At 49.8% G+C, this 24,509-nt stretch overlaps 1 protein-coding gene across 1 annotated transcript in view; it reads right to left on the bottom strand.

Annotated features, from left to right (window-relative positions):
* Window positions 1–23,001, bottom strand: part of nkain2 (sodium/potassium transporting ATPase interacting 2) — a 41,941-nt gene extending 18,940 nt beyond the window's left edge. Inside the window, exons 1-3 of the mRNA XM_037449160.2 lie at window positions 22,838–23,001; window positions 3,258–3,395; window positions 2,699–2,779 (exon numbers count right to left, since the gene is read on the bottom strand). Coding sequence (XP_037305057.1) covers window positions 2,699–2,779; window positions 3,258–3,395; window positions 22,838–22,891 — 273 coding nt within the window. The 5' untranslated portion in view covers window positions 22,892–23,001. The remainder of the gene's footprint in view (window positions 1–2,698; window positions 2,780–3,257; window positions 3,396–22,837) is intronic.
* Window positions 23,002–24,509: the final 1,508 nt, after the last annotated feature.

Raw genomic sequence — 24,509 nt, 5'->3', positions numbered from 1 at the left:
GTGGTGAGTGTGACAGACTGAGGCTGAAACTCAAATTATCGTCAAGACAGGTCCTATGCCACCTCATCGTGCCTCTGGGGCTCCACAGGGGGTCTTATGGGAGGAGAAGATACATGTTAGATACAAAGGTCTATCAAGCGAAAAAGAGGTGGGGGGAGGCGGGGGGGGGGGGGGCGAGGAGGCGAAGCGTGTCGCAACTAGGCCGCTGATGATGCGGCCTGTTTGTTTTTCTTCTCGTCAATTAACGCCAAACGAATATGGAATTCCAAGAGATTTCTTTTTGGGGGGGGGGGGGATGTCATTTAAAAGGAGAAGCCCGGCCTGCGAGTTTCTCACTGCCTTGACAGTCGGATCCTACTTTTTTTTTTTCCTCCTCTAATCTAAACACTGCTCGGGACGCTCAATCTGGGAATCTGTGCGATTCGCGTCGTCGCTGGAAAATTACATCAAAGCTCCGTCGTGACTCCGAGGGTCGCTGATAAAGTGAGAGGCTGGTTCTCCGATGTCAGATCTCTGTGATGAAGAAAAATGGGAGTCTGTCACAAACAGTTTTTTGTCCCGTGACCCCCCCAAAGTAGTGCTCCGAGTGCATGAGAGTAATGTGTTGAATTGGCACTCGGCCCCGTGCAAACAAAAAAGGAAATCTCTATACTGTCACCACGGCAACAAACAGCCAAGCCTCCTCGACGGGGGACACGTTTCCTCAAAAGTCTTCACTTCGGGGGAAACGACGCAGAGGACGATGGGAGCGAGGAGAGGCACATGAAAAAGACCTTATTACAGGGGGAGGGAGGGAGGGAGGAATTACATGGAGATGAAGAGAGGAGGGAGGGAGAGAAGGGCCGGAGGGGGGGGGGGGGGGGGGATTAAGACGCGTTCGGTCCCGCGTGTATGACTCCCTCTCATCCAGAACTCTCCCTGAGACGGATCACATGGTGGGATTTTGATTTCTATCTGAGTTCTACTATAAACCTGTTATGTTCTTTTATATTTAAACGGATCCGGCTTGTTGTTCTTTATTAAAATATCGGCCATCGGGTTTAACCGCGGAGGTGTAGCTGTCATCTCACTTTTTAAATAAATCCTCGCGTGTCGTATTTTCTGGCTACCATCACATATGTGCTCGTTTTAACATTCCTCAGGTCAGTACCAGCATCGCATACAACAGCTGGTGAACGGGGGGAGGGGGGGGCAGGTGGGGGGGGAAATGGGGCGTCTGCGGCTCCACTTCTCCGCCGCCAACTGGGTCAGGGTCGATGTGCCCTCGACCGAGGCGCAGGTGAACCGCTCCGGTCGTAACCAGCAAGCTGTCGGGCAGCTGGTTGGCGCGCGCCTCGCTCCTATTGGTCGGCGGGTAATTGATGAGGGTGTCTCTAATTAACTGGGTCTTTCGCCCCCCTCGTTATAAACCCGATGCGAAATAATTTGGTCCGTTTTTTTTCCTCTTCTCTTTTCTTTTTTAAAGCTCAATGTTAGACTTGTATCATTTTACGAGAGACGTCGTTCATTTTTTGTTCCATTCAATCAACCTTTGAAATATTGAAGTGCCGTTTTTTCCAGATGTTTGTAACGGGCTCCCGACGTGGCAGAAAGGCTCGTATTTCAGCTTCTTTTAACTGTTAAAATCCCTCAAATCAGAGATTTACCCTACCTTAACGAGGCTCTCGATGTGTGTGCGTGTGTGTGTGCGTGTGTGTGTGTGTGGGGGGGGGGCTGCTGCACATGGAAAACAACTGGACCCGTCATGCAGCACCTGAGATTTAAAGCACCCACCAGACAGAATGTTTGGATGTATTTCTCCTGTGAAAACGAAGGCGTGCAAATCTTTTCACGTGTATGTATTTGAGGAGATTATGGTAGGGGGGGGGGGAGGGAAGATGGACAAGGGCGAGGGCATCGAACAGCGAGCGAGCAGCAACCCAGCGGGGGGGGGGGATATGAGGGCCGTCGCTCTCCAGTCCGAAGTAACAGTAATCAAGATGAACACGCTGGGACCAGGATGAAGATGAAGACGTGGCGTTTTTGATTTGTGCGGATTCCTCGCGTGTTGCGTAACTTTCCAAATAGAACAAGTATCTCGGAGCTAATTGTGGTGGGAAAACATTTTTTTTTTTTTTATCTTTTCGACATCAAACCGCAGAGCGTAATCAGCCTTTAATCAGCCCTCCCATCAGCTGATTTCCTCTCTCCGTGGAAGCGCTGATTGGACCTAATTAACCGCCACGTGCGTTCGTACTGGACGAGAACTTTTACTTTGTGTTTGGATGTGCTTTTATATACACATGTGGCGAGGCGCGTGAAGGGGGCGAGTGGCCGCTGACAGGGTTACACTGCCACCCCCCCCCCCCCCCCCCCCCCGCCGCCGATTATGGGCGCTGAAGTTACACTGAAACGACCACGTTTAAAAATGACTAGTCTCGATACTTGATCGAGCTTCTCTCCCTGCGTGTTGCTCTCAACACCAAACCAATTGGTTCTTACTAAACTACAGCACTTGTTTCCATTGTAGTAAAGAAATTGATTGATCATCAATCAAATCATTGATGCCTTTCAGTCGTTTTTTGGAATAAAATAGAGCTCTATAGTTATAGAGGAATACGTTAAATCAGACAAGCCAGTTAGTAGAATCAACGAATCACTGCTGCCCCCCCCCCGTGTCCTTGCATCAGAATTTTGAAATCCAAGCTGCTTTCCTTACTCTGGATAGATCTCCAACCTCCAGGTAGAAACAGATGATGAAAACATTCCAGGTCATCCACACGACCAGCCAGGCTGCGTACTGGAGAGAAAACAAGGGGGGAGGGGGGGGGAGAAAGTGAGAGGCAGACGAGATCTGACAGGTCTTTGTTTTAGATTAAAAATGAACGGTCATGTCTTGCATTGGGAGCGAGCTGGAGACGGGGAGAAAGGACACCACGGAGGCTCCACTTTTTGACGATGATGATAAGACGCGAGAAACAAAAACAACGGGCGGAATGGTGCAACAAATCAACCTGAATCCAACCACACCGAGAAGGAAAATGTGTTTGCTGCAAGGACCTCTATAACTTTACACGCCTGCATGTGATGTGTGTGTGTGTGTGTGTGTGTGTGTGCGCGACTATAGAAACTAATACGTTCTACAAGGTTACAAGTTATTCCGACACTCTCTCCACAGCAATGCTATCACATTTCTTTTTACCATGCAATTCATATTTCATCCAATTGGCATTGCCAGTATATATATATATATATGAATATATAGAGAGTATACCTACCCCGGTGACATATCTGGGCCTGAACTGAATGGTGCCGAAGAGGCCCAGGATGACCACGATGATGTGGAGGAAGTTGGTCAGCAGCGGAGCCCACTGGTATCCCAGGAAGTCGATCACCTGGCGCTCCAGCACGCTGACCTGGGAGCAGGGGGAGGGGCACATCAGAGGAAACAAAAGAGGAAGCCTCTCCTTCTAATAAAAACAAAAAAAAGGACCCCAAAAGTGTTTTTGTTTCTAGCAGCAATGTAACAGCACCGTAAATTACATTTATACAACCACAATAAAAGTGTCTTCTTTTTGGGAAAGGGGGTTTAAATTTGACCACTGGGATTTATTCGAAAAACAAGGCAGAAGCTTTGACACCAGCTATCTCCACATTACTGTCAGGCTTTAAGGACTGTGTGTGTGTGTGTGTGTGTGTGTGTGTCTGCACCGCAGCTTTATTACCATTCAGCCGCTAGAGCCTCATGCTGAGATAGTTAATGAAGGCAGCACAGCGTATGATACGGTATTGCTAAATACATTAACACACACACACACACACACACACACACTCACACAGACATGAGCAGGAGGAGAGAGAGCGAGGCGGAGAAGGTGGTGCGTTAAGGAGAAAGAAAGCTCATTATGGGCTTCATTTAGCCCCAAACAACAGTGATATTTACAGACCTGCACTATGAACTCGCCGTATTTAAGCATCACACATCAGATGTGAGGTTTTGTTTTTATGTTATTCCCCTTTCTCTTCACACGATACACTCACACACACACACACACACACACACACACACACACACACACACACACACACACTTCTGGTCGGCTGAGTTTAGGGAGCACTAATGTGAGACCATATGGCAACACCACAGCCGCTCACAGCCAAATAGCAGGTATACACACACAGACACACACACACACACACACACACATCAACAGCAACCTCGTGTAAACTACACCCACTCGACAATAGCTCCAAAAAGGAGAGTAATAATTGCATGTGAGCGGTACAAGAGGAGTGAGGTACATGAACGAGTGTGAGTGTGTGTCTGTGTCTGCATGTCAGGGCAGCTCTGCTTTGCTTGCACTCGACAGCACCTGCTGTTATTGGACACACACGGCTCAGCTGGCACCACATTGTGCGTGTGTGTGTGTGTGTGTGTGTGCAAGGGGGGGGGGGGGGGGGGGTTGTGTCTCTTTGTGTCCCTGCCTTTATGTGCGCTTCAGGCTCCATCTCTCCGGCTCTCTCTGCATCTTTGTGCATCGGCTCCGTTTTATTATGCAAACGTGCGTCGTGTCGTCCCATTGACGATTGTGCGCGTTCTCTCTCACACACACACGTGAAGAGGCCATCAGAAGACGTCAGGTGCCTCCCAGTCCATTATTGAGCCCCCCCCCCCCTGGGGGTCTCCTCTTTCACCACCAATTATATAAACAGGCCTTAACTCCACGCCCTCCTCAAAGAACACACCATAAATTACACACAAACACAAGTGGCCCAGAGAATGATTGTTGGGCAACAACGTTATCGATCCCTCGTCCTTTTATGGTCGGCCATCTTTTTTTCTTCGTTTTGCCGTTGAAACCGCGGCATCTGTTCGTTCCCTTCGCGTGAAATCCTCATTACACGGCGCAGCTGCCAAACAACCCGACTTCTGGCTGCCTCGGCGCGTCGCTCTTTGTAATTAAGTCGCCGGGGCGCTCCTGACGCGCGACAGACACAGCCGCGCCGTCCGCCGCCCGCCTCCCTCCCTCCCCGCCGCCGCGCTCCCAGCATCCCTTGCTGTGTGCCAGCGCGACAGAAGCCTCGTATAAAGGTGTGAAGTCGCCGCGGAGCCTTTCAGCAGCCACAGCGGCTACGTTAGCGGCTACGCTAGCAGGTGTGTCAGGTCTTTGTGACACGCGCAGCCGATGACGGCTCCGGCGCCCGCAGAGGCGGAGCTTTGAGTCGGGCGGGTGGGCCAGGGGGGGGCCTTGGGGGGGTCTGCGGAGGCGGGCTTTGATGAGGCCTTGCTTGTTTGTCCGCGCGGTGCGTCCACCTGTGAACGCGCGGCGCACGAGTCTTCAGGAATGATCCTGAAGACGTTCCAGTCCTCTCTTGAAGCTAACGTGCCCCCCCCCCCCCCCCCCCCCCCCGCTGCTGTCTGTGTAGAGAGAATAACACGACGCCTGTCGTCTGTCAAGCCGTCTAAAACACCCCGGGGAGCGAGGATGTTTATTCCACCCGCTGTTGTTGTTAGCAAAGAGCTCTTGTTAGCGGGAGTTCCCCCGAACGCAGCAGTTTGCAGGGAGGCCCGAGCACAAAGCCAGCGTCTACAATCGGGCTGTGATCGGGCCAAAATAATTACAGTGAAAGAGACGCACAAAGGCCTCAGAAAAAAAAAAACTTTGGGATCGGGCCGACGATGAGTGGCGGGAGAAAGAGTCTTGAGTTTGGTAATAAGTTGGGTCGGTTTGATAATGACTGATTGGACGATATTAAAGAGTCATTATTGCTCCAGATGACTGCGCCGCGTGGCCATTGTGGGGGATTTAGTGTCCTTTATCTGCGAAGCTGGAGGAGGGGTGAGAGAGAATAAGAGAGAGAGAGGTTGGTGGGCGAGAGAGTCACACGGCCGTCATCCCTCCTCTCCTCCCTCCTTACCTTCCTCCCTCCTTACCTTCCTCCCCCCTTCTCTCTCTGCTAATCTTTTCATTTCCTTCATCTTTCCCGTTCTCCTCATCAAGCCGTTCTCTCTTTCCTCTCCTACATATTTAATATGCATTCATCTTTTCCCACATCTGTTTTGTCATATAACATAAATTGCCTCCCCCCCCCCGTTGCTCCCCCCTTCATTGCTCCACCTCTTTCCTCCATTACTGCGCTATCCCTCCCCACCTCGCCCTCCACCTTCCTCTTCTTCCTCCTCTTCTCATGTTTACATATCCACCTTCCGGCTTCTCCCCACGCAGAGCATTTCCCTCTCTACGGCTTGCCCCCCCCCCCCCCCTCCAACCCGCTAGCCTCCTACCCCCCCTCTCTCCTGCCGTCTCCATTCCTCCGTCCCAAACCACCGCTCCCTCGTTCCCTTTTTTTGGGCCGTGAGTTTTCGCTGGGTTCCGTGACCTTTAAAATACTGCTGATCAAATTCTGCGGCTCATCCCATTATGGTCGACAGAGTGGGGGGGGGGGGGGGGGGGTGGATGGATTGCGAGAAGAAGAGGAGCTGCAGAAGAAAGGAACAGGCAGAGGAAGTGAGAATGATGGAGTAGATAACAATCAGAAGCAGCACATATACCGATTCCTTTTTGCTCTCGTCATTCCGTCAAAACTTCTGAAATGTTTTTTTCACCCTCGTGAACTTTATTCTCCTAAAATAAACCTCCAAAGCGATCTTGTTTTACTGCTAACTTAATTAAGGCCGCGGGCCCGCGCGCCGTATCCCGCTGTGTACTGAAAGAAGCAATCTCCCATCGATTCCAATCGCGCAACGATCAATTCATCTCCATTGGAGGCTATTAGGGACCATTTGTGGCTACTTAGGGCTCGGATAGAGAGAGAGAGAGAGAGGGAAAGAGAGAGAGAGAGAGAGAGGGAGGAAAAGGCGGCAGGGAGGATGGGCTGAGCAAAGTGAGAGGGGGGGGGGAGTAAATGGATAAAAGGATGAACAGGAAAGAAAATGAAGGGAGAGCGAGAGCAAATGGGGGAGAAAGAGAGGAGGGCGGACGTGGAAAAAGACAACGATGATCACAGGTGAAAACCTTTCCATTAAATATCCAATTTCCCCACTCAGGCGCACTCATTGTCATCACAGCTGTTCAATCACATCTGTAATAGCCGTAAAGCCCGTAGTCACCCAGCTGCAGATGGAAGTTGCTGGAAGTTATCTTCAAAGAGGGCAGGTGGGGCCGTCGTACCTGCAGGTCGTGGTCGTAAAGCCCCTTTTTTCGGGGCGGTGGCGACACACCTGTGACTCACTCGCGCGCCGCCTTTGAGTGAGCTTCGGCTCGACTTTCCGCGCGGTGCAGATAAGCTCCTTTCGAGCCCTTGAAATTGCCCAGAAATTTCGTCACGTGGCTCGGCACGCTGGGGTGAGAGAGAGAGAGAGAGAGAGAGACATAGAGAGAGAGAGAGAGAGAGAGTGGAGCCCTGCAGGGTTCAAACAGCAGCGGCCGTGAGGGGGGGAAAAAAGAGAGAAAGAACCCGTGCTCGCAGGCCGGGGACCAATTAACTCTTAACGGCTGCGGGTCAATTAAAGGATTAACGTGACAAGTGTTGGGAGTGAAGGTGCAGCGAGGCGGCTCGTCCGCCCCCCCACCCCCCCTCTCCATTTCACAAATCTGGTCAGCAGGTGGAGAGACGGAGGCCGCGCGGCGTTAGCGTTAGCTGCGCAGTCGTAACACCCCGGGTCGATGGGTCGCGATGGCGGCGTGCCAGTGGAGCGAGTTGTTTGCATTCCTTCTACTCCGGCAGGCACACCAATAGCGACTAACATTTTAACATCCCTGTTTCTGTGGGCGTCGCGCACCTCTGGGCCGATGTTCCCTCTCTTCTCACTCATCTCCCCCTGGGCACCGGGGAGGGGGGGGGGGGGGGGTCCCTCTCACAGCCCTCTGTGGATCAACTGGAGTGATTAATATTCTCACGAAAGATTCCTCTATGTAAACGTGGCCTTTAAATGTCAGAACCACCGGCTAATCAGTTTTGGTATTCCGACACGTCGTCCCTCTCTGTCTGCCACTGTCCACCCCTCGGTCTCTCTCCGTTTCTGCTCTTTGGGTTTTCTGTCAGCTGGACGCTGCTTTCTCCCTTTGCCTGGAGTGAAATATACAGTATGTGTGTGTGTGTGTTATTGCTGAGAGTGGATTGTTGTTGTGGGTATAAATCCATTGAATGCCGTGCGATGAGGACAGAGATGAGATTGTGAACGTTGTGGCTCCTTTTTCGGGTCAGACTTTTAGAAACAGCGTGAGATTCTTCAGCCCCGGAAGCTTCTAATTCGATAAGGGGTCAAGAGGTCAAACCGGAAAAAGTTCCAACAAATCCAGATACACACAACTAACGTTAATATACAAAGATCCACACACACACACACACACACTAACAAGACTATCAATCAAAGATCATTAGACAGCCTTATGACACTGTGTGTGTGTGTGTGTGTGTGTATGTGTGTGTGTGTGTGTCTGCCCTGGGCTGATACCAAGCTCAATGTGTCATTAGTAGTAATTGCAGGTTGCGGCAGACGCTCTTTACAATTATTTAACACAATTAAACGGTTGATTACAGTGTATATCATGTGCAGAGGTGCACCTGTGTGCCCTTCACTGTCTCTCCCTCAAATCGAGTGCCTTGAATGGGGAGCGTGTCCAACCCACACTGTTTGTCTTCCTCATCCTCATCCTCCATCAGCCCCTCAGATTGCCTTTTTTTTAATTTTTATTTTTTTTTGGTCCCATCTGATCCGGCCTCTTTGGCCCGCTGACATTATCAGAGGCCAGCGGGCATGAGTGAGCGGCCCGGACCCGTCTCAATGTGCTTCATCTGTGCTGACAGTCGTCTTTTAAAATTAGAGAACTCGTCCAGCGCGAGGGCCCCTTTAGATTTCAAATTATAGCGCTGATACATTATTCAGAACTCTGTGATGGATTTTTTTGGGGGGGAGGATGTTAGGGCTAAAAACCTTGTTATGCCTCGCGGTCGTACATTAAAGGAATTTGCAGTGAACTGGACGGCTGATTTGAAACCGATGTTTTTCTCCAACACGTATGTTCTTTTTTTCTTTTTCTCTCCTCTTGATGGTTCAGGGCTTCCTCCGCTTATTGCCTTTTGCCTCCTTCTTTATCTTCGGCTCTCTCCCCCTCTCTCTCTCTCTCTCTCCTCGCTCCTTTGTCTCTCCTCGATGAAAAACCTCCTCGGTTTTCCCTCTCTCCTCGCGTCCTCCTTCCTTTTCTTCCTCCATTGTTCCCTTTCCTCCTCTTCTTTATGTCAACCCTTATCTCTCTCTCTTTTCTTTCCTTCCTCAGCTTCCATTATCCCCCCCGCATGCTCCTCTCACCCCACACCACCGTCCTTTTCCTCCCTCTCTTAATCGGCTTCTGTGTTACTATTCACCACAAACGCACACGCACACACACACACACACACACACGGAAGCATCCCTCTTCAGTTTGTAAATGAATTATCGGCCCACCAGAGGTTCTTTTTCCGTTCGTAAACTCTTCTATCTTAATGGCCGATCTATGCGAGCAATGCTTTTATGAGGATAAAATGTGTGTGTCTCTGTGTGTGTGTGTTTGTGTGTGTTTGTGTGCGAGTGCACGCGCAGGTTAGAACAAGTGGGGGTTCAACTGCAGCATGATGAATAGGAAGTATTAGGAGGGACCTCTATGGCACCCAGGGGCTCTCGTTGTGCGCGTCGTGTGTGTGTGTGTCTGTGTGTCTGTGTGAGCATTTTGGGTGCCGCTCATTGTCTGGTTTTTGCCCAACTCCTATGCGTGCAAGTGGTGTGTGCGCTCAGTGTATTTAGAATGTTAAGCATGTGTGTTTATGTGTGTGTGTGGCGGGATATTTAGAGTGGAAATGACACCAGACAAACCCACAGATGGACGCCCAGCGGGCGAAGAAACATTAAGGCTGCACAAAAACAGACACACACACACACACACACACACACACACAGAGGATGGTAAGTAGATATTGGCCTCTCCCTCTCTGAATAACCTCATGGGAGCCAAATGAAATCAACAACATTATTGGTGGTTTATGTGTGTACATGCAGGTCTATTAACACATGCACACAATAGGGGTACATGTGTGTGCGTGCGTGTGTGCGTGCGTTGCATCATATTTGTTGTTGAGAGGATTAATAGCAGACAACAAATAATACAAAAAAAAAACAAAAAAATCTGTGCGCAGCATGAAAACAGCCTGAGAGGCTGCTGCAAGTCAGGAGACAATAAGCTCAGTGGGGTTTATTGTGGTTCGGGTCGCGGGCCGAGACAGAATTAACTCTGTGTCCCGGGGCTGAGTGGCGAGACGGGGGAAAGAACCTGCGGCGTCCCGGGCCGACAAACAAACCCCCCGCCGGGCCCGACTTTTGTCACCTTTATTCAAATGAGCTCCATTGTCCCCCCAGAGCCGCCCTCCCGGCGTCAACCCGGCGCCGGGAGCTTTACGGCCTCCCCCCCCCCCCCCCCCGCCGCCGCTCGCCGCTGTGTTTTCTAAAATTCTAAATTCTCTCTCTCTAAAGTAATTTATCAACCACTTAATTTCATTCAAGTGTGCGTGTGTGTGTTCTTTTTTCTTTACCGTCCCCACACTTGAGGATCCCTCTCTGCCGTCACTGCAGCTGCTCACTGCTCAGTTTTCCCGCTCTCAATGATCACAAGAAGGTCGTTTCCCCCCGATGCGTAATACCGCTCAGCGACGGCACAGGAAACTAATTAAATAGAAATGTCATCAAGACTAAACGTTAAACTGAGTACAGGATATGGATCTGAGAGTTGTTATGAGCTCACAGGAAATATTCGTTCTCCTCGTGAGGAGAATTAAAACCGCTACAAACCGTCAACATCTGGAGGTCGGGGACACACTGTTAGAAAAGTTTAAAAAATTGATTCAAGGGATGTAAATGGAACACAATAAAACGACTGAAAATGAAATTAGTTTCTTGAGGTCTGGAGAAAGAAGCTTTATCTTAATTATGGTCGAACGCAGAGACCCATCGGGATTAAAACAATGAACTTTGACCTGAGACCTTTTCTTTCTCCGATCTCGAGGGGAACTGGGTGGAAGCGTGTGTGTGTGTGTGTGTGTGTGTGTGTGTGCCAGGTCTGTGTATAAAGGATTTACAGAGATTTACTGTGTCTTTACTATAGAATCAATATGTAGACGCTAGGCCATTAGAGTAAGTGTTTAAGCATTCGCACGGCTTCACACGCTTTCTGTGAATGAAAATGACTTGGAATGGCTCTCATCTTGGGAGTTTTTTGGCCGCTTTGTGCGTTATCGTTGATTTTTGGAAGGGTTTAAAAAAAAAATTAAAAAATCTGAGCTTGAAAGTTCACTCTTGACTTTGGAAAAGCAACTCGATGAAATAGTACAAGTTCAGCCCCCAGGCTTTCGATCATATCTTTTTTATCAGGGAATTAAGTTGCTCACAGTTGCCATGGAGATACAGTTATTACCACCTAACATCCAGATGCATTAAAATGACTTAGCTGTGGCAACGTGGGGGTTTGTGCCGGAGTTGGGTCGGCATGGTAACAATAAGTTGGAGTTACGTGGGAATCACGACGATGCCCCGTGACCATCGGTAAAGGAAGCCGAGCCTCTCCTGACCTCTGACCTCTGACCTCCTTCCCTCTGCGGACGTGCCTCTCCCATACCGACACCTGCACTTCATCCCTTCCTTCTTCCCTCGGTCTCTCTGCCCTCAGCAATGCCCCTCCCTCACCTCCTGCGCCACCTTGTCTGTCTGTCGCCATCGGACGCGGCTTCGCGTAACCGTCCATCCATCCTCCGGACCTCCTCCGGACCTCCTCCGGGCCTCCTCCGGGCCTCCTCCGGGCCTCCTCCGGGCCTCCTCCGGGCCTCCTTCCATTCGTTCCTCTCGTCCTTCCCATGTGTTCCTCGACCCCTCGAAACACTCGTCGCATCCATCCCATTCGGCTACATCCTCACTTGTCCTTCACTGCCCGCCCACCCATCCTCCTTTTAGCCACTTGGGCTCCTGCAGCGACACACACACACACACACGCACACACACACACACACACAATCACAGACGGACAAACTGCACCGTCACCTTTGCGCGCACACTTGCAAATTCATGCAAGCAGGCGAGCTCGACACCGTAATCAACCCCAGGCATGCAGAATCACACACACTGACGGACACACACACACACACACACACACGCTCAGATGTAATCACTGTGAGTGCAGTGCAGAGTTGTGAGACTACTAAATGCTGGAGCCTGTCATCCATCATAAAATCCTTTCTGGGGATTGGACAGCTGACACCGTCTGCATTACGCATCGTCTCTCTTTATTTCGATCAATCACGTCCCCCCCCGGATTGCCAAGCGATGTTGGCCCGGCCCTCATCGGACCCATTGAAGGATCACGCCGGACCCAGAGGAGAGGCTTTTTTTTTTTTACCTAATTCCTTGCTTGGTTGGTTCAAGTTATCAGGTTTCGGTGGGGTTTTTTTTTCTTCAGTTACGCCAAACTTGCATGTAAAAAAGCTTGTTGCTCTGAGTTCACAGGGACGCAGAACTCTGTCACTGTAAAAACACAGCTGCTCATCGGCAGGTTATTCAAGCAGGAGAGTTTTTCATGCCCACCGAAGCCTTGGAAGTCGTCCAAATCACCAAAATACTGGCTGGACTTTTTATTTTTCAGAACTTTTCGAAGTACAAAAATACACATCTCTGCATCTCTGCTGCCAGAAGTCTTTAAAGAGGAAGAGAGGACTCGTTGAGTCCTGTGCCGCAATTAAAATAAATGAGGAGAAAAACATAATCTCCTCAAATACATACACGTGAAAAGATTTGCACGCCTTCATTTTCACAGGAGAAATACATCCAAACATTCTGTCTGGTGGGTGCTTTAAATCTCAGGGGCTGCATGACGGGTCCAGTTGTTTTGCATGTGCAGCACACACATACACACACACACACTGCTGCCACCGCCATGTCTCTCGCATTCAACAACACGGCGCGCTTCTATTTTGGTGAGACGTGACTACGGTTCGGCTGATGAGCCGATACGGAGCCGGCGCTGAAAGCTGAGACTGTATCCCTATCTCACTTTAGCTGGCGTATTCAAAAAATACAAGAGATTGCCGGCTCTGATTACTGTCTGTGTGTGTGTGTGTGTGTGTGTGTGTGCGACTGTGTGAGTGCGGGTATGACAGAAGCAGCCGAGAAAAAAAAAAAAAAAAAAATACAAGGCAACAGATGTGTGTCTGTGTGTGTGAGAGAGAGATAAGAGTGGAGCCAAACCAGGGGGCAGGTGTGTAAGGTAATAAGACCGAATCAATTCATACTGAGAGGAAGGAGGAGGAGGAAGAGGAGGAGGAGGAGGAGGAGGAGGGCACCAGAGAGGGATGAGCAGAGGTAAATGATTCCAGGTAAAGATGAAACGTGGAGCTCCTTCTGCTCTCACACCTAAACCCCAATATACTCTACAAACTGAAACAAAACTCCTCTTCTTCGGTGGTGCCGTCGGGGGACGGAGGCGAGCGGGGGGAAACGGAGACGCTCCTCTTAGCGCCCGTTGCATCTCCGTCAGTGAGTGTGTGTGTGAGTGTGCGTTGTGTATTTATAGATCAAAACCACAGCAGCTCTTGAAGGAGGGCGGGGAGAATCTTAGATCAGAACGCCGCCGCCGCCAAGACGAGCCTTTGTACCGCGACTCATTTTTTCACGCCACACAGAAACAAAGAGGCCGGATCAGGACTGTGAGACGATGAACGTAGATAAAAACGATCAATTTTGGATCAATAATCTGAGGATTTCCCATCCTATGTTTGAATTTGCATTCCGTGACACACGTGGGAAGCTCCAGCAGACAGAAGACTCAAGCGAGTCAGGAGGAGAAGGTTTTCAAATGAACACGTGAAGGGTGCACGAGGTGAAATTGGATTCTCATCCCTCATGAAAGATCCCACGCCGTGGAATCTCGCTGCAAACACGCTGCCGAAAGTGTTGGAAACCAACAGGCTCAGCGCTTTAGGGTGTTTCATTTAAGTCCCACTTCAGGGCATTTTTGGCCCAATAATTAAGTTCAGTTGATCTAACTGAGCTTTTTTTTTTGGGGGGCCAAACACTAAACCAGAATGAGCAAGAAATCTTTTTGGGTGGGATTTGCTACTGAATATATATATCTATATATATACATAAATATATATCCTTGTTGGAAGATACAGACTTTAGGACAAAGAAGTAGTCAAGTTTAATCACACAAAGGAGCAGAAGCCATTTGAAGACACAGAAGAAGAAAAGGTGGGAGAGAGAGCGAGGGGGAGGGGGGGAGGATTTTGTTAAATTGCATTGCTCAGTCATTCTCACTATGAATTTGAAGTGATATCCTGCCTCTCGCCACAATAACAGCCCAAAGCCGGTTGCCGAGGGCGACCGCCTCCTTATCGCCTCGGCGCTCTGCACAACACGCAGAGGTACCGTTAGAGTCGTCCTGTTTGTGGCTTTCAGAGCGGGACGGAGCCCCTTTTTAGTCCCTCTGTGGACTGAAGCTCTGGACCCGAGGACCACCAAAGTGACCAGCAAACACAACATCCATGAAGGTCAAACTCCAGCCTGACCAGGACGTTACCTGGCAACCTTTCGCTATTTTGGCCTCCTCTCAAACTTTCTCACTTTTTCTGTCCTCCGTCAACTGCCTCCGACTGTAATTTACATCAAAGCCGAGAGAGAGAGACAAACCGTCCCCTCAGAATAAGTCACTCTCAAATGTCAGTGTGTGGGTGTATAACCGGGTGAAGCTAAATGCAGCTGAAATAAAATGACACAATAAAGCAGTTTTTAAAAATCCCTTCCTTCTGAGATTTGACCACTGGATCATTTATTTAAATAAAGACTCATAGAAAGCAACGCTGTCAGGGGGGGCTCTTTCAGGTGGACCATTCCTTTTCTATCTTGCTTTTTTGGGGATTCCTGCTCTGGTGAAGCTTATCTGGTCTTTTGAAGGTCAACTTTGTTCAGCCCCCCCGTCTCCTGTCAGGCGTTGACTCCTCCGTCACAGGGTTTGACGCCCGACATATTTTGGCTCTCTCTCCGCCCCCCCCCCCACGGCGCCCGCGGCCATTACCGATGACTCGGGCCGCGTTAAACGACCTGTTCTCCCATTAGTCATGTGCTCATCCGTACGTCTCGGGTATCTGTTCATCATCGATCCGTCCTCTCCTGTTATCGTCTGCCTGAGGGAGCTGGTGGTTTTTGGGGGGGCTTCCGTCTTTTGGAAAAGCAGCTTGTTTTGGCTTCTTTTACGTTTCCAGCTTTATGTGCGCATTGGATCTCTTTAACCCGGGGGTTTTGTGTTCATTTGTGCTTTTGTCTAAATAGATACGGTGCTTTCATCCTAGCCCCGAGAAGAACTTTTATAACGCTCAAGTTACCAAAACAGCTTTCACACATAATGTGTGTCCTCCCCCCCCAAATAGGAAGCGTGCATCAGACACCAGTCAGATCTCCATCTCATACCTAAGCGTAACGAAGCATCGCTCTGCAGGCCATTATAACTCAAGCACTCCTTGGACGTAACGAGATCAAAACGAGGGGACGGGCGGGAACAACAGCAGCAATCGCATCAACAGGAAGCGGGTTGGAGGAGACCCGCGGGGGAGGGGGCGGGGCTTCATCTTGAGGGGGGAAAAAGAAACCGATAAGCAGGCGTCTGGTTCAAACGAAACGGGGGGAAGTTTCCACGTCCCACGTTGAGTCGTCGGGCCCTTTGCGATACATTGATCCATCTTTTGATCCGTGTCCTCTTTGTTTCTTGGATCAGAGGATAAATAACTGCCAGTGCTGCGAGGGATAAACTTCCTGCCATTGAAATAATAGATCAAGCAAGACCCTAAAACTGAAGCAGCTAAAAATAGTTTTCTCCCACTGGGACATGTTGAATGTCTTCAATGAGGAAAAAGGACTATGCTTATTTTAATTTTTTTCAATGTTCGGATTTTCAGGTAAATTTAGCAAATAAGGCGCCATGTTTTCATCATAACTGCTATAATGAGGTTTTTCAAATTTGCTCCTGGCTACTGCTCATAGCTTTTGTAGTAGATCCATCCCAAAAAATATATATTTTAGAAAAGAACTTGAAGTTCCATATAAAAAAACAAACATTGCCTGTCAAAACCAGCGTTGCAATCACACTCGTTACTGATAATTAGCATTGTTTAGCATAGCATTAGCACAAAGGCACAAGAGCTTTTCTGTAAAACTTCCATTTGTGAGTCAGTATTACTCCCACTGTAGAACAAATAATCCAACTGTGCAGCCCTTCAATTTAAAGCCTCCACTGAGCTGCGGGGGAATATAGATCGAGTCCAACACTCAAAGAAAAACATTTCACTTTTTTTCTTTTTACAGATTGAACTCTTTCACGGTTTCGCAGGCTGTTTTTCGCGACGACAGCGTGAGCCGAGCATCGCGGCCTCCGCGTGAGCCGGCAAAAGCGCTTACGCGACGCGCTGCGTCTCCACTGGAGAAAGAGCTCACGCTGCTTTTACCATGCCAAGAGAGAAACACATCTACCGGGGAAAATTGAAGTTCATGAGGAGGCTTTCACAAAGGGGAGGGAGAAAAAGGAAATAACAGAAAAGTGGAGTCGCGGTGATCCAAGATCAGACCAACAAAAAAAGAAAAATCCCTTGAGAAAAAAAAAAAACCCCGTTGAATTTCGGATGCTGATGCTGCAGCGCGGGAGGAGCCTCCACGACTCATCGACTTGAATGTGAAACCATGCCTACGGCGGACCGCGCACATCCGTTACTCTATCCCCGCCATCATCCAGATCAATTAGTGAAGACGGAGTCGCTGTCACCTCCAGATGTGCTGCGAAAGGACCTTGTGATCGTCAGCAGAACCGAGCTGAGAGGCCTCCAACAGCCTCCCTCCCTCAGCACAACGCACACGCACACATACACACACGCACACACACACGCACACACATGCACACACACACCGTCTTCCACCACAGCGAAGGTTGGTCTGAATATTTACAACAAAGCGCAGAATGGCCTCTGTGGACCGGGGGTGAGGTTTTCCCCTCATACGGTCCTATTTATCACAGAGTACCAGACGTTATGGATGAGATTTTTCAAAATCTGGGACGGCATCGGTTGAATCAGAAGAACATCTGGGTTGGGCCTAAGGGTTTTGTGTTGAAAAAACCACAAAAAAACCCATCACATCCGTGTTTTATGTAGTTTTTAAGGGGAAGTCCACAGAGAAACTTGTGTGTTTGCAGGCCTCTCTTCCTCCTGCCTCCTCCTGTGAGACCGGCCCCTTGGAGACGGCGGTTCACCATGACAACGGACCGCACTCGTGATGTGCACGCGCCGCTGTGTCGGACCCGCCGCGTGTTAAACACAGAACCCGCATAATCACTCAGCTTTTGAGGCTCCGACAAATTAAGGAAAGTTAATTAGCCGACAACTAGAGACACGCGATGGCGATCGCTGCGGAGAACTTGGGAGGGGGAGTGAGGGGGGGTGGGGGGGGGCAGCAGCCTGCTTTCAGAGGTTTCCGACGGAGTAAATTTCGAAAAATCTGTTAGCTTGAACAGAGCTGCTCCATTTGTCTGATCGATGACATCACAGCGGCACAGCGCACTGCCCTTGGAAATACACTGAGAGCTTCACTGTCAATACCACTGTAATTGTTTGGGGAGAGTTCAACCACCGCCGGTTTAATTCCTGCAGCAGAGATGTTGCAACGGAAAAAAAAACAGAAAAAGGTCTGCAATCTGACTACAGCTCCTTTGTGGTGTTTTCCGTCCGTACCCTGAAGGCATCGGCAGATCCGATGAACTGGCAGAGCCTGTAAAGGCCATTAAAAACCCAGTGTTGGTGGCTTTCAACTGTGCGCCTTGGAAAGAAGGATCGAGAGGGAGCGCGTCATTACTGCAAAATGAACCAACCCCCCCGGCTGTCCATCATCCCTTACTTCTGAACATCATCACCTGCATTCACCTGCCAGAATAGTACAGTAATGTACGGCCCTGAACAATGGGAGTGCAGCTCGGACTGACCCAGGATCATGGGCTCCTGTCGGGGCATACTGGGCCTGGCACAATGGAACCACCTCGACGGTACCGGTTGAGGGTGTGGAGGCGAGAGGAGAGGGGGGAGGGAGGGGGGGGTATTTTTGTGCACAGACGACACACAGAGAGGAGGCGGAGTCAGATAGAGAAATGTAGAAAGGTAAGAAAGACGTACAGGGACTCGGAGGGAGAGTACTGACGAATTAGAGACTGAGAGAAAGAAAACGTGACAGAAAATCCATAGAATGCGAGCAGGAGTGGGGGTGGGGGGGTGCGTGTGGCCTCTTGTTGAAAGCGGAGTCGCACATAAAGGACAGCGGAGCCTTTTTTTTATCTCGCTGAGATGTGGCGATGAGGAGGAAAGGTTCTGAAGATTGTGTTTTGTTGCCAGAGAGCCGGCGCTGCCGTCGCTTTCAACTCGGAGCACTCTCAAAGCGGATCAGCTTCAAAATGATGCACACCCGGCGCAGTGCAGAATAACTGACAGAATATCATGCAGTTCTATAGGAGCTGAGGGGGAGAACTTCTTCTGCAAAACTGCAAAAATATCTAAAAGTCAATCGGCAATTTATTCCAATTCAGAGAGAAACCGAAATTATTGAATATTTCCCCCCACTGCGCCTTATGTTTTCCATCTCAAAAGGGTTCGGGGCACACACATGCACACACACACACCTACATGCACACACACACACACACCAACATGCACACACACACACCTACATGCACATACACCAACATGCACACACACACCAACATGCACACACACACACACACACACCTACATGCACACCAACATGCACACACACCTACATGCACACACACACACACCAACATGCACACACACACCTACATGCACATACACCAACATGCACACACACACCAACATGCACACACACACACACACCTACATGCACACCAACATGCACACACACACCTACATGCACATACACCAACATGCACACACACACCAACATGCACACACACACACCAACATGCACACACACACACCAACATGCACATGCGCACACACACCAACATGCATGCACACACAAACACCAACATGCATGCACACACACACACACCAACATGCACACACACGCGCCATTTCTCCATTTCCTTTGTTGGTTTGTAATTCACTAATTGGTCGTTCTCTGGTTGTTTTGTCTGTGTATCGTCCCTCATCCCCCCCCCCCCCCCCCCCCCACTGCAAAGCATCTGAAGTGAGAACGGACTTCTGGGCTTGAAATGACTGCACAGGACTGCTTTGCAGGCGGGTAACGCACGCGTTCGGTTCCCGCGTTCACGTCGCCGCTTCCAACAGTTTGAATTATTCATTATGTCCCTCAATGGGGGAAATGTCACCCGCTGTGTCTCAGGTGGCCCGTGGACCCTTTGTCTCTGGGCCTGTCGCCGTGCCAGCGGGGAAGCTTTGCTTTGCACATTTGGGTTACGTCTTACGCAGACTTTTCCTTACACACCAACCGGCCTCCCACCGACCGTCTGCACGTGGGGGGGGGGCAACGGGCTGCCGTCATTGGACGGCGTGGTAGTCGTTTCCGTGACAGCGGTTGGTGGCTGTGTGGGCCGATATGGCAACAAGGGACAACAATCATCGCCACGGAAAAGTGAGTCACCAGTTGCGTGTGTGTCATGTGTGTGTGTGTGTGTGTGTCTGTGTGTGTCATGTTTATATGAAAGCGATGCTGGTAAAAACACCATCTGATCGGCCATCGCCTGTTTTGCACTTTTTTATTTTTGTACCAACATTCTGATTCGCTCACAGCACTGTGACTGCGTTTCATCTCTGGCGAGGCAGCATCACTGTTAACACTAACTCCTAAATACCTAAATAACCCAATTACGTTGGTATTTTTTCAAAATGGGGACATATTGGGAGATCGGGGACTTTGGAGGAAATGTCCTCTCCGCTCTCATGTCAATGGGATGGAGGGTGTGTATTCTCGGGTTTAATTGTGTGGGACCCTCGATTAGATTCCCCAATGACGACCTTCCAGTGGCGACCAGACATTTAAGGCATTTTAAGATAACAACGTGTAACAACGTCCTAGTCATTGGGTCCAAACCTCCTTTTTGTTCCCCCCAGTGACTTACATTAGAAAAGCGCATCGAAAGGATAATTTATTAGGTGAATAAACTTCCCAGTATACGACCACTTGGACGGACCTTATTGAAATCATCAGCTCCTGAATGTTGCACCCCTCACTAAAAAAGCCACCGGCAGGACTATTTTATCGTCCACTGAGGTCGTGGCAGGACAGGGGGGAGGGGGGGGGGGGGGGGGGGGGCTAAAGAAGAACGGTCCAGTCCTCTTCATGCATGGCCCTGATTAGAGAGACGTGCAGATGTAGGGACCTTTCCTCTGATTCCTGACTTTGTGCCACGCTAAGCTGTCCTGCTGCTGCCTGTAGCTTCAGATTTAGCACAGATTACAGAGGTCGGACACTTCTCATCTATGCGAGTGTCTTTTATATGTAAAATAGCCATTTGGCGAACATATCGTTAAGTACAGAGATATTTAAGCCAACATTTATAGCAAATTCATTAAAAGCAGTACTTTAGCATCAAATTTCCACAAATCATTTCGTCATTCTGAAAGAAATCCGTGTTGATTTAACAAAAGTTAAAAGACGCTTGATCCCGCAGCGTGAGGACCAAATCACATGATTACAACACTCGAGCCAATCCTCCAATCAACGCGTCTTAGTGTGTCGGAGACGCTTCAGTTTGGGATCATCCCTGCAGCCTTTCAAACGCCGCTGAAACAATCAGTTTCGTTTATGACAACCTGTAACAGTCCTAATTTTATAAGCCTTTCTTCATTCATTTCTCTTTCATTTTTTAACTAAGCCATCAAGTCACTTGAGGTAAAACAAGTCCTTTTCAAAAGCAAAGAGGTCACACGTTCTCATTGTGTTTTCCATTGTGAAGATTTGCCTCAGCAGAAAACAATCATTTGAAATCAAGTCACTGCCTAATGTGGTCCAAATAAGCTGCGGTTTGACCCCCCTCCCTTCACCTTGGAGGTAGCTATTAAGCTTTGGATCACACGCTAAGCAGGGTTTCACTGGCGGGGGGGGGGCAGGGGGTGACGTCAGCTTTTGGAAGCGACACACCTCCAACCCGGAGTCACTGACCCCCCAGCAGAGCCACAGTGACATCACGTACCTCGACCAATTCACCTGGCTAATGAAGCAAGGGAGGGAGGGGTGTGTGTGTGTGTGTGGGGGGGGGGGGGGGGTGCAGTATAAGTGTTAACATTAAGACATCCGTTCCACCACACGAGACACACTGACACCGCCGTTGCTTTTCCTTTTGCGCACAAGGTCAACTCTTAAGTGGAAGCTTACAGAGCAAAAACAATTAGAGGCCGAGAAGAGAGCGGGAGGAGAAGGAAAAAACCCGTCTTTTAATTTGTGGTCAATTATGTTTTCCTTTAACAAAGAGGGATGTGGGCGGTGTGGTTTCCCCCCCTCCCACGCAGGGCAACCGCAGCGATGACATCATAACTCAACATCTGTATCAGCCCATTCGCACGGCGTGAAGAGAAGCGGAGTCTTTGTTTCTCCGTCATGTGTGTGACTGTGCATGGTTGAACTGTAACATAACTGTAATGTTAGACCCCCCCCCCCCCCCCCCCACCCTACTGAATCAGCTGGCTAAGCTATTACAACGGTTAACAGAGCAAAGCGTGTTGTTGAGTGTGGCATAGCATTAGTTCCACCACATTAGACCCAATGATTATCACTGTGACAGCATCTCACACACACACACACACAGTCATAAAACCCTCCCCTCTATTGTCACCTACAGCATCAACGGTGTGTTTCATGCGTGCACAAGGCATCTCATTGCCGTTTACACAGCTGTTGTCAGAAAAATATATTTTTTTATTTATGAAAATATGCATTACGTTTTCACTTCCTGGATGCTCTTCTGCTGTTGCATTAAAGGAGTCTGAGAATCAAAAATAATGGACGAAATGTCCTTGCACCTTATTGTTGTTGAGAGACAACAATCTGCTATAAATCCACTAGTGTTCCTGCTTAAAAACTGACAATTGCGTCCGGAGAGAAGATAGCTGCTACAAACCAAACATGCAAAAGTTGCTAATGTATAAATAAGTAGTCGTATGCTGACATTTTTGCCAGCCTTCATTTGACTGAAACGCTGTGCTTCACGTGCGGCCTCCTTTTTCTGCGATGGATTTTTCTTCCTCTCCGCATGATTAACACCGAAGAGAAAACACTTGAAAGTTTCTCCGCCAATAAAATCCATTGTGCTTTAGCTGGACGTGTCTCGACCTAACAAGAGAGAAACATTTGTCCCCATTCCTCACATCCACCGGCCCGTTCCATCTCACCATCTACCATCCAGCCTCCGTTTCAATTTATCACCCAAAGCCCCCCCCCCGTCTATCCATCAATGTTCTACATGGACTCTCAGTACCGAGCCCCCCCCCCCCCCCCCCCCCCCCCTCCCCCCGCCAACAGCAATTCGTCCGTTCAAGCCAGCATTTGTCAGTCTGTCCCCGGGAACCAGACGCCAGATTCCATCGCGACCTTTCACACACCTCTCAGCTCCTGAAACGTGACCTTTTGAAGTCATCCGTGTTTTCTCCATCCACCCATGCGTCCATACCCTGCTTTGAGTCCTGTCACCAAGGTATGTGGTCGTGTGTTTCCTTGTCTTTTGCTGTACCTGATCGATTAATCTGCCTATTCACACCCCACAGCCCCCCCCCCCCCCCCCCCCTTCGCTTAGGATCAATAGCTGAAATGAACACTTACCAGCTGCATGCCACAGATGAAGGCCAAGGTACACCTGCCACTGCAGCACCCCATGGTGTCCTCCTTCCTCTCCCCGGTGATCCACGTGGTGAAGAAGCTTTGGGTAGAACTCCCAATCCTCCAACTGAACCTTTAAACCCCCCTCCGCCTAACCTCCACACCCCCACCCCACCCCCCCCCCCCCCAAACCCCCACCCGGCCCCCCAAAAACGCCCCCCCCCCGGTGGAGCCGTCTGGCTGGCTGGCAGCCCCAGATGGTCGGCCTGAGGGGAGCAGAGTGCGGCCCCTGAATAAAAGGCCACTACTTGGTGGCCGGGGCCGCTGGCGGGTGAACGCGGTCCGACGCACGTCGAGGGGGGGAGGGGGGAGGGGGTCAGGGCGCAGAAGATGGACAAATGGACACTTGGACGGGACGAGAATGTTTTTGCTGACGTATCCGTCGCTGGGCTCCCCGAGCCCCTGGAGGCAGTCTGAAACCAATCAGGGTGTGAGGGGCATTTTTGATTGATTGAGCCGGATTTAAGTCAGATTTCTGATCTCGACCCAAATGAACGACCTCGACCGATAAACCAGAGTTTCGCACGGTCTCCCTTATGTCCAAACTGGGACCACTTGTCCGAACATCATCTACCGGGCCAGAAAGTCGACGATCAAGTAAATCGGTCGCATCCTTTCCACGGAATGAGCGCCACGGCAACGGAGAGATGGGTGGATATTCCGGATTAAATGTTTTCTTTTGTGCGATAATCCGATCAGGGCGCCACTCGAATTTGGCTGATTGAAAAACGAGCTAATTTGTGGCTGGGTGGAGGGAAGAAGTGAAAGTGGTCCCCCCCCCCCACGCTGTCTCCTCCCGCGGACCCCGCTCCTCTCCTCCGCGCTCCTCTCCGGGGGAACTAACGGGCGCGCAGCGGCAACATCCTCCAATCCACACCGGAACAACAACAAAAAAACACGGCGTTTTCTTTTCTTTCTATTTTTTTTTGTATTTTAAATCTCCAACAGGGGATTCCGATCCGCTATTTGTACCTCCTCTCTTTAAACGTGTTGAGTTGAAATGCTGCGGGATGCGGAAGAGGATTCCGGCGTCTCTCGTCGGCTACCGGGAACAAGTCATCTCCTCACGGTTCATCTCCTCGCGGTTCATCTCGCCGTCCGGTCGGTCGAGTCAATTCGCCACCTCGCTCCGGTACAGCGGATGCATCTCCGCCACGTTAAGCATGCGAGTAAATAAAGGAATAAACGGAAAATAATGTCCACATGTCGGATGAACGAGCGACTTCTGTCTCCGAGCGCAACGTGCGGAATGACGGCTAAGTTTATTCCGTCGGCACGGGGAGGGGGTGGAGGGGTGGGAGGAGGGAGGAGGGGGGGGGGGGGGGTTCTTCGAGGAGTCAGAGGACGACGAGTGAGACAATGGGAACCGGGACCATCTGTCAAGTCAAACACCACGCAACAGTGTAGCTGCGTCTGCTGGGATTTTCAAAGTAAAAGTATACAGTGGAACGACCCTTAAACGTTTGCTTTTTTTCATACCAGATTCTAAAGTCCAGAACAAAAGGATCTTATGTTGTGTGGTGCCCTATATGGGTTTATGTATTTTTGGGAGATATTTACAGTGGACAATATATGTACCTTGGTAGAGCTAAAAACAATATATATTTCATTTATA

This window comes from Pungitius pungitius, chromosome 20 (assembly GCF_949316345.1).
Source record: "Pungitius pungitius chromosome 20, fPunPun2.1, whole genome shotgun sequence".
Classification (NCBI taxonomy): Eukaryota; Metazoa; Chordata; class Actinopteri; order Perciformes; family Gasterosteidae; genus Pungitius; species Pungitius pungitius.
This window is presented reverse-complemented; position numbering and strand designations above follow the sequence as displayed.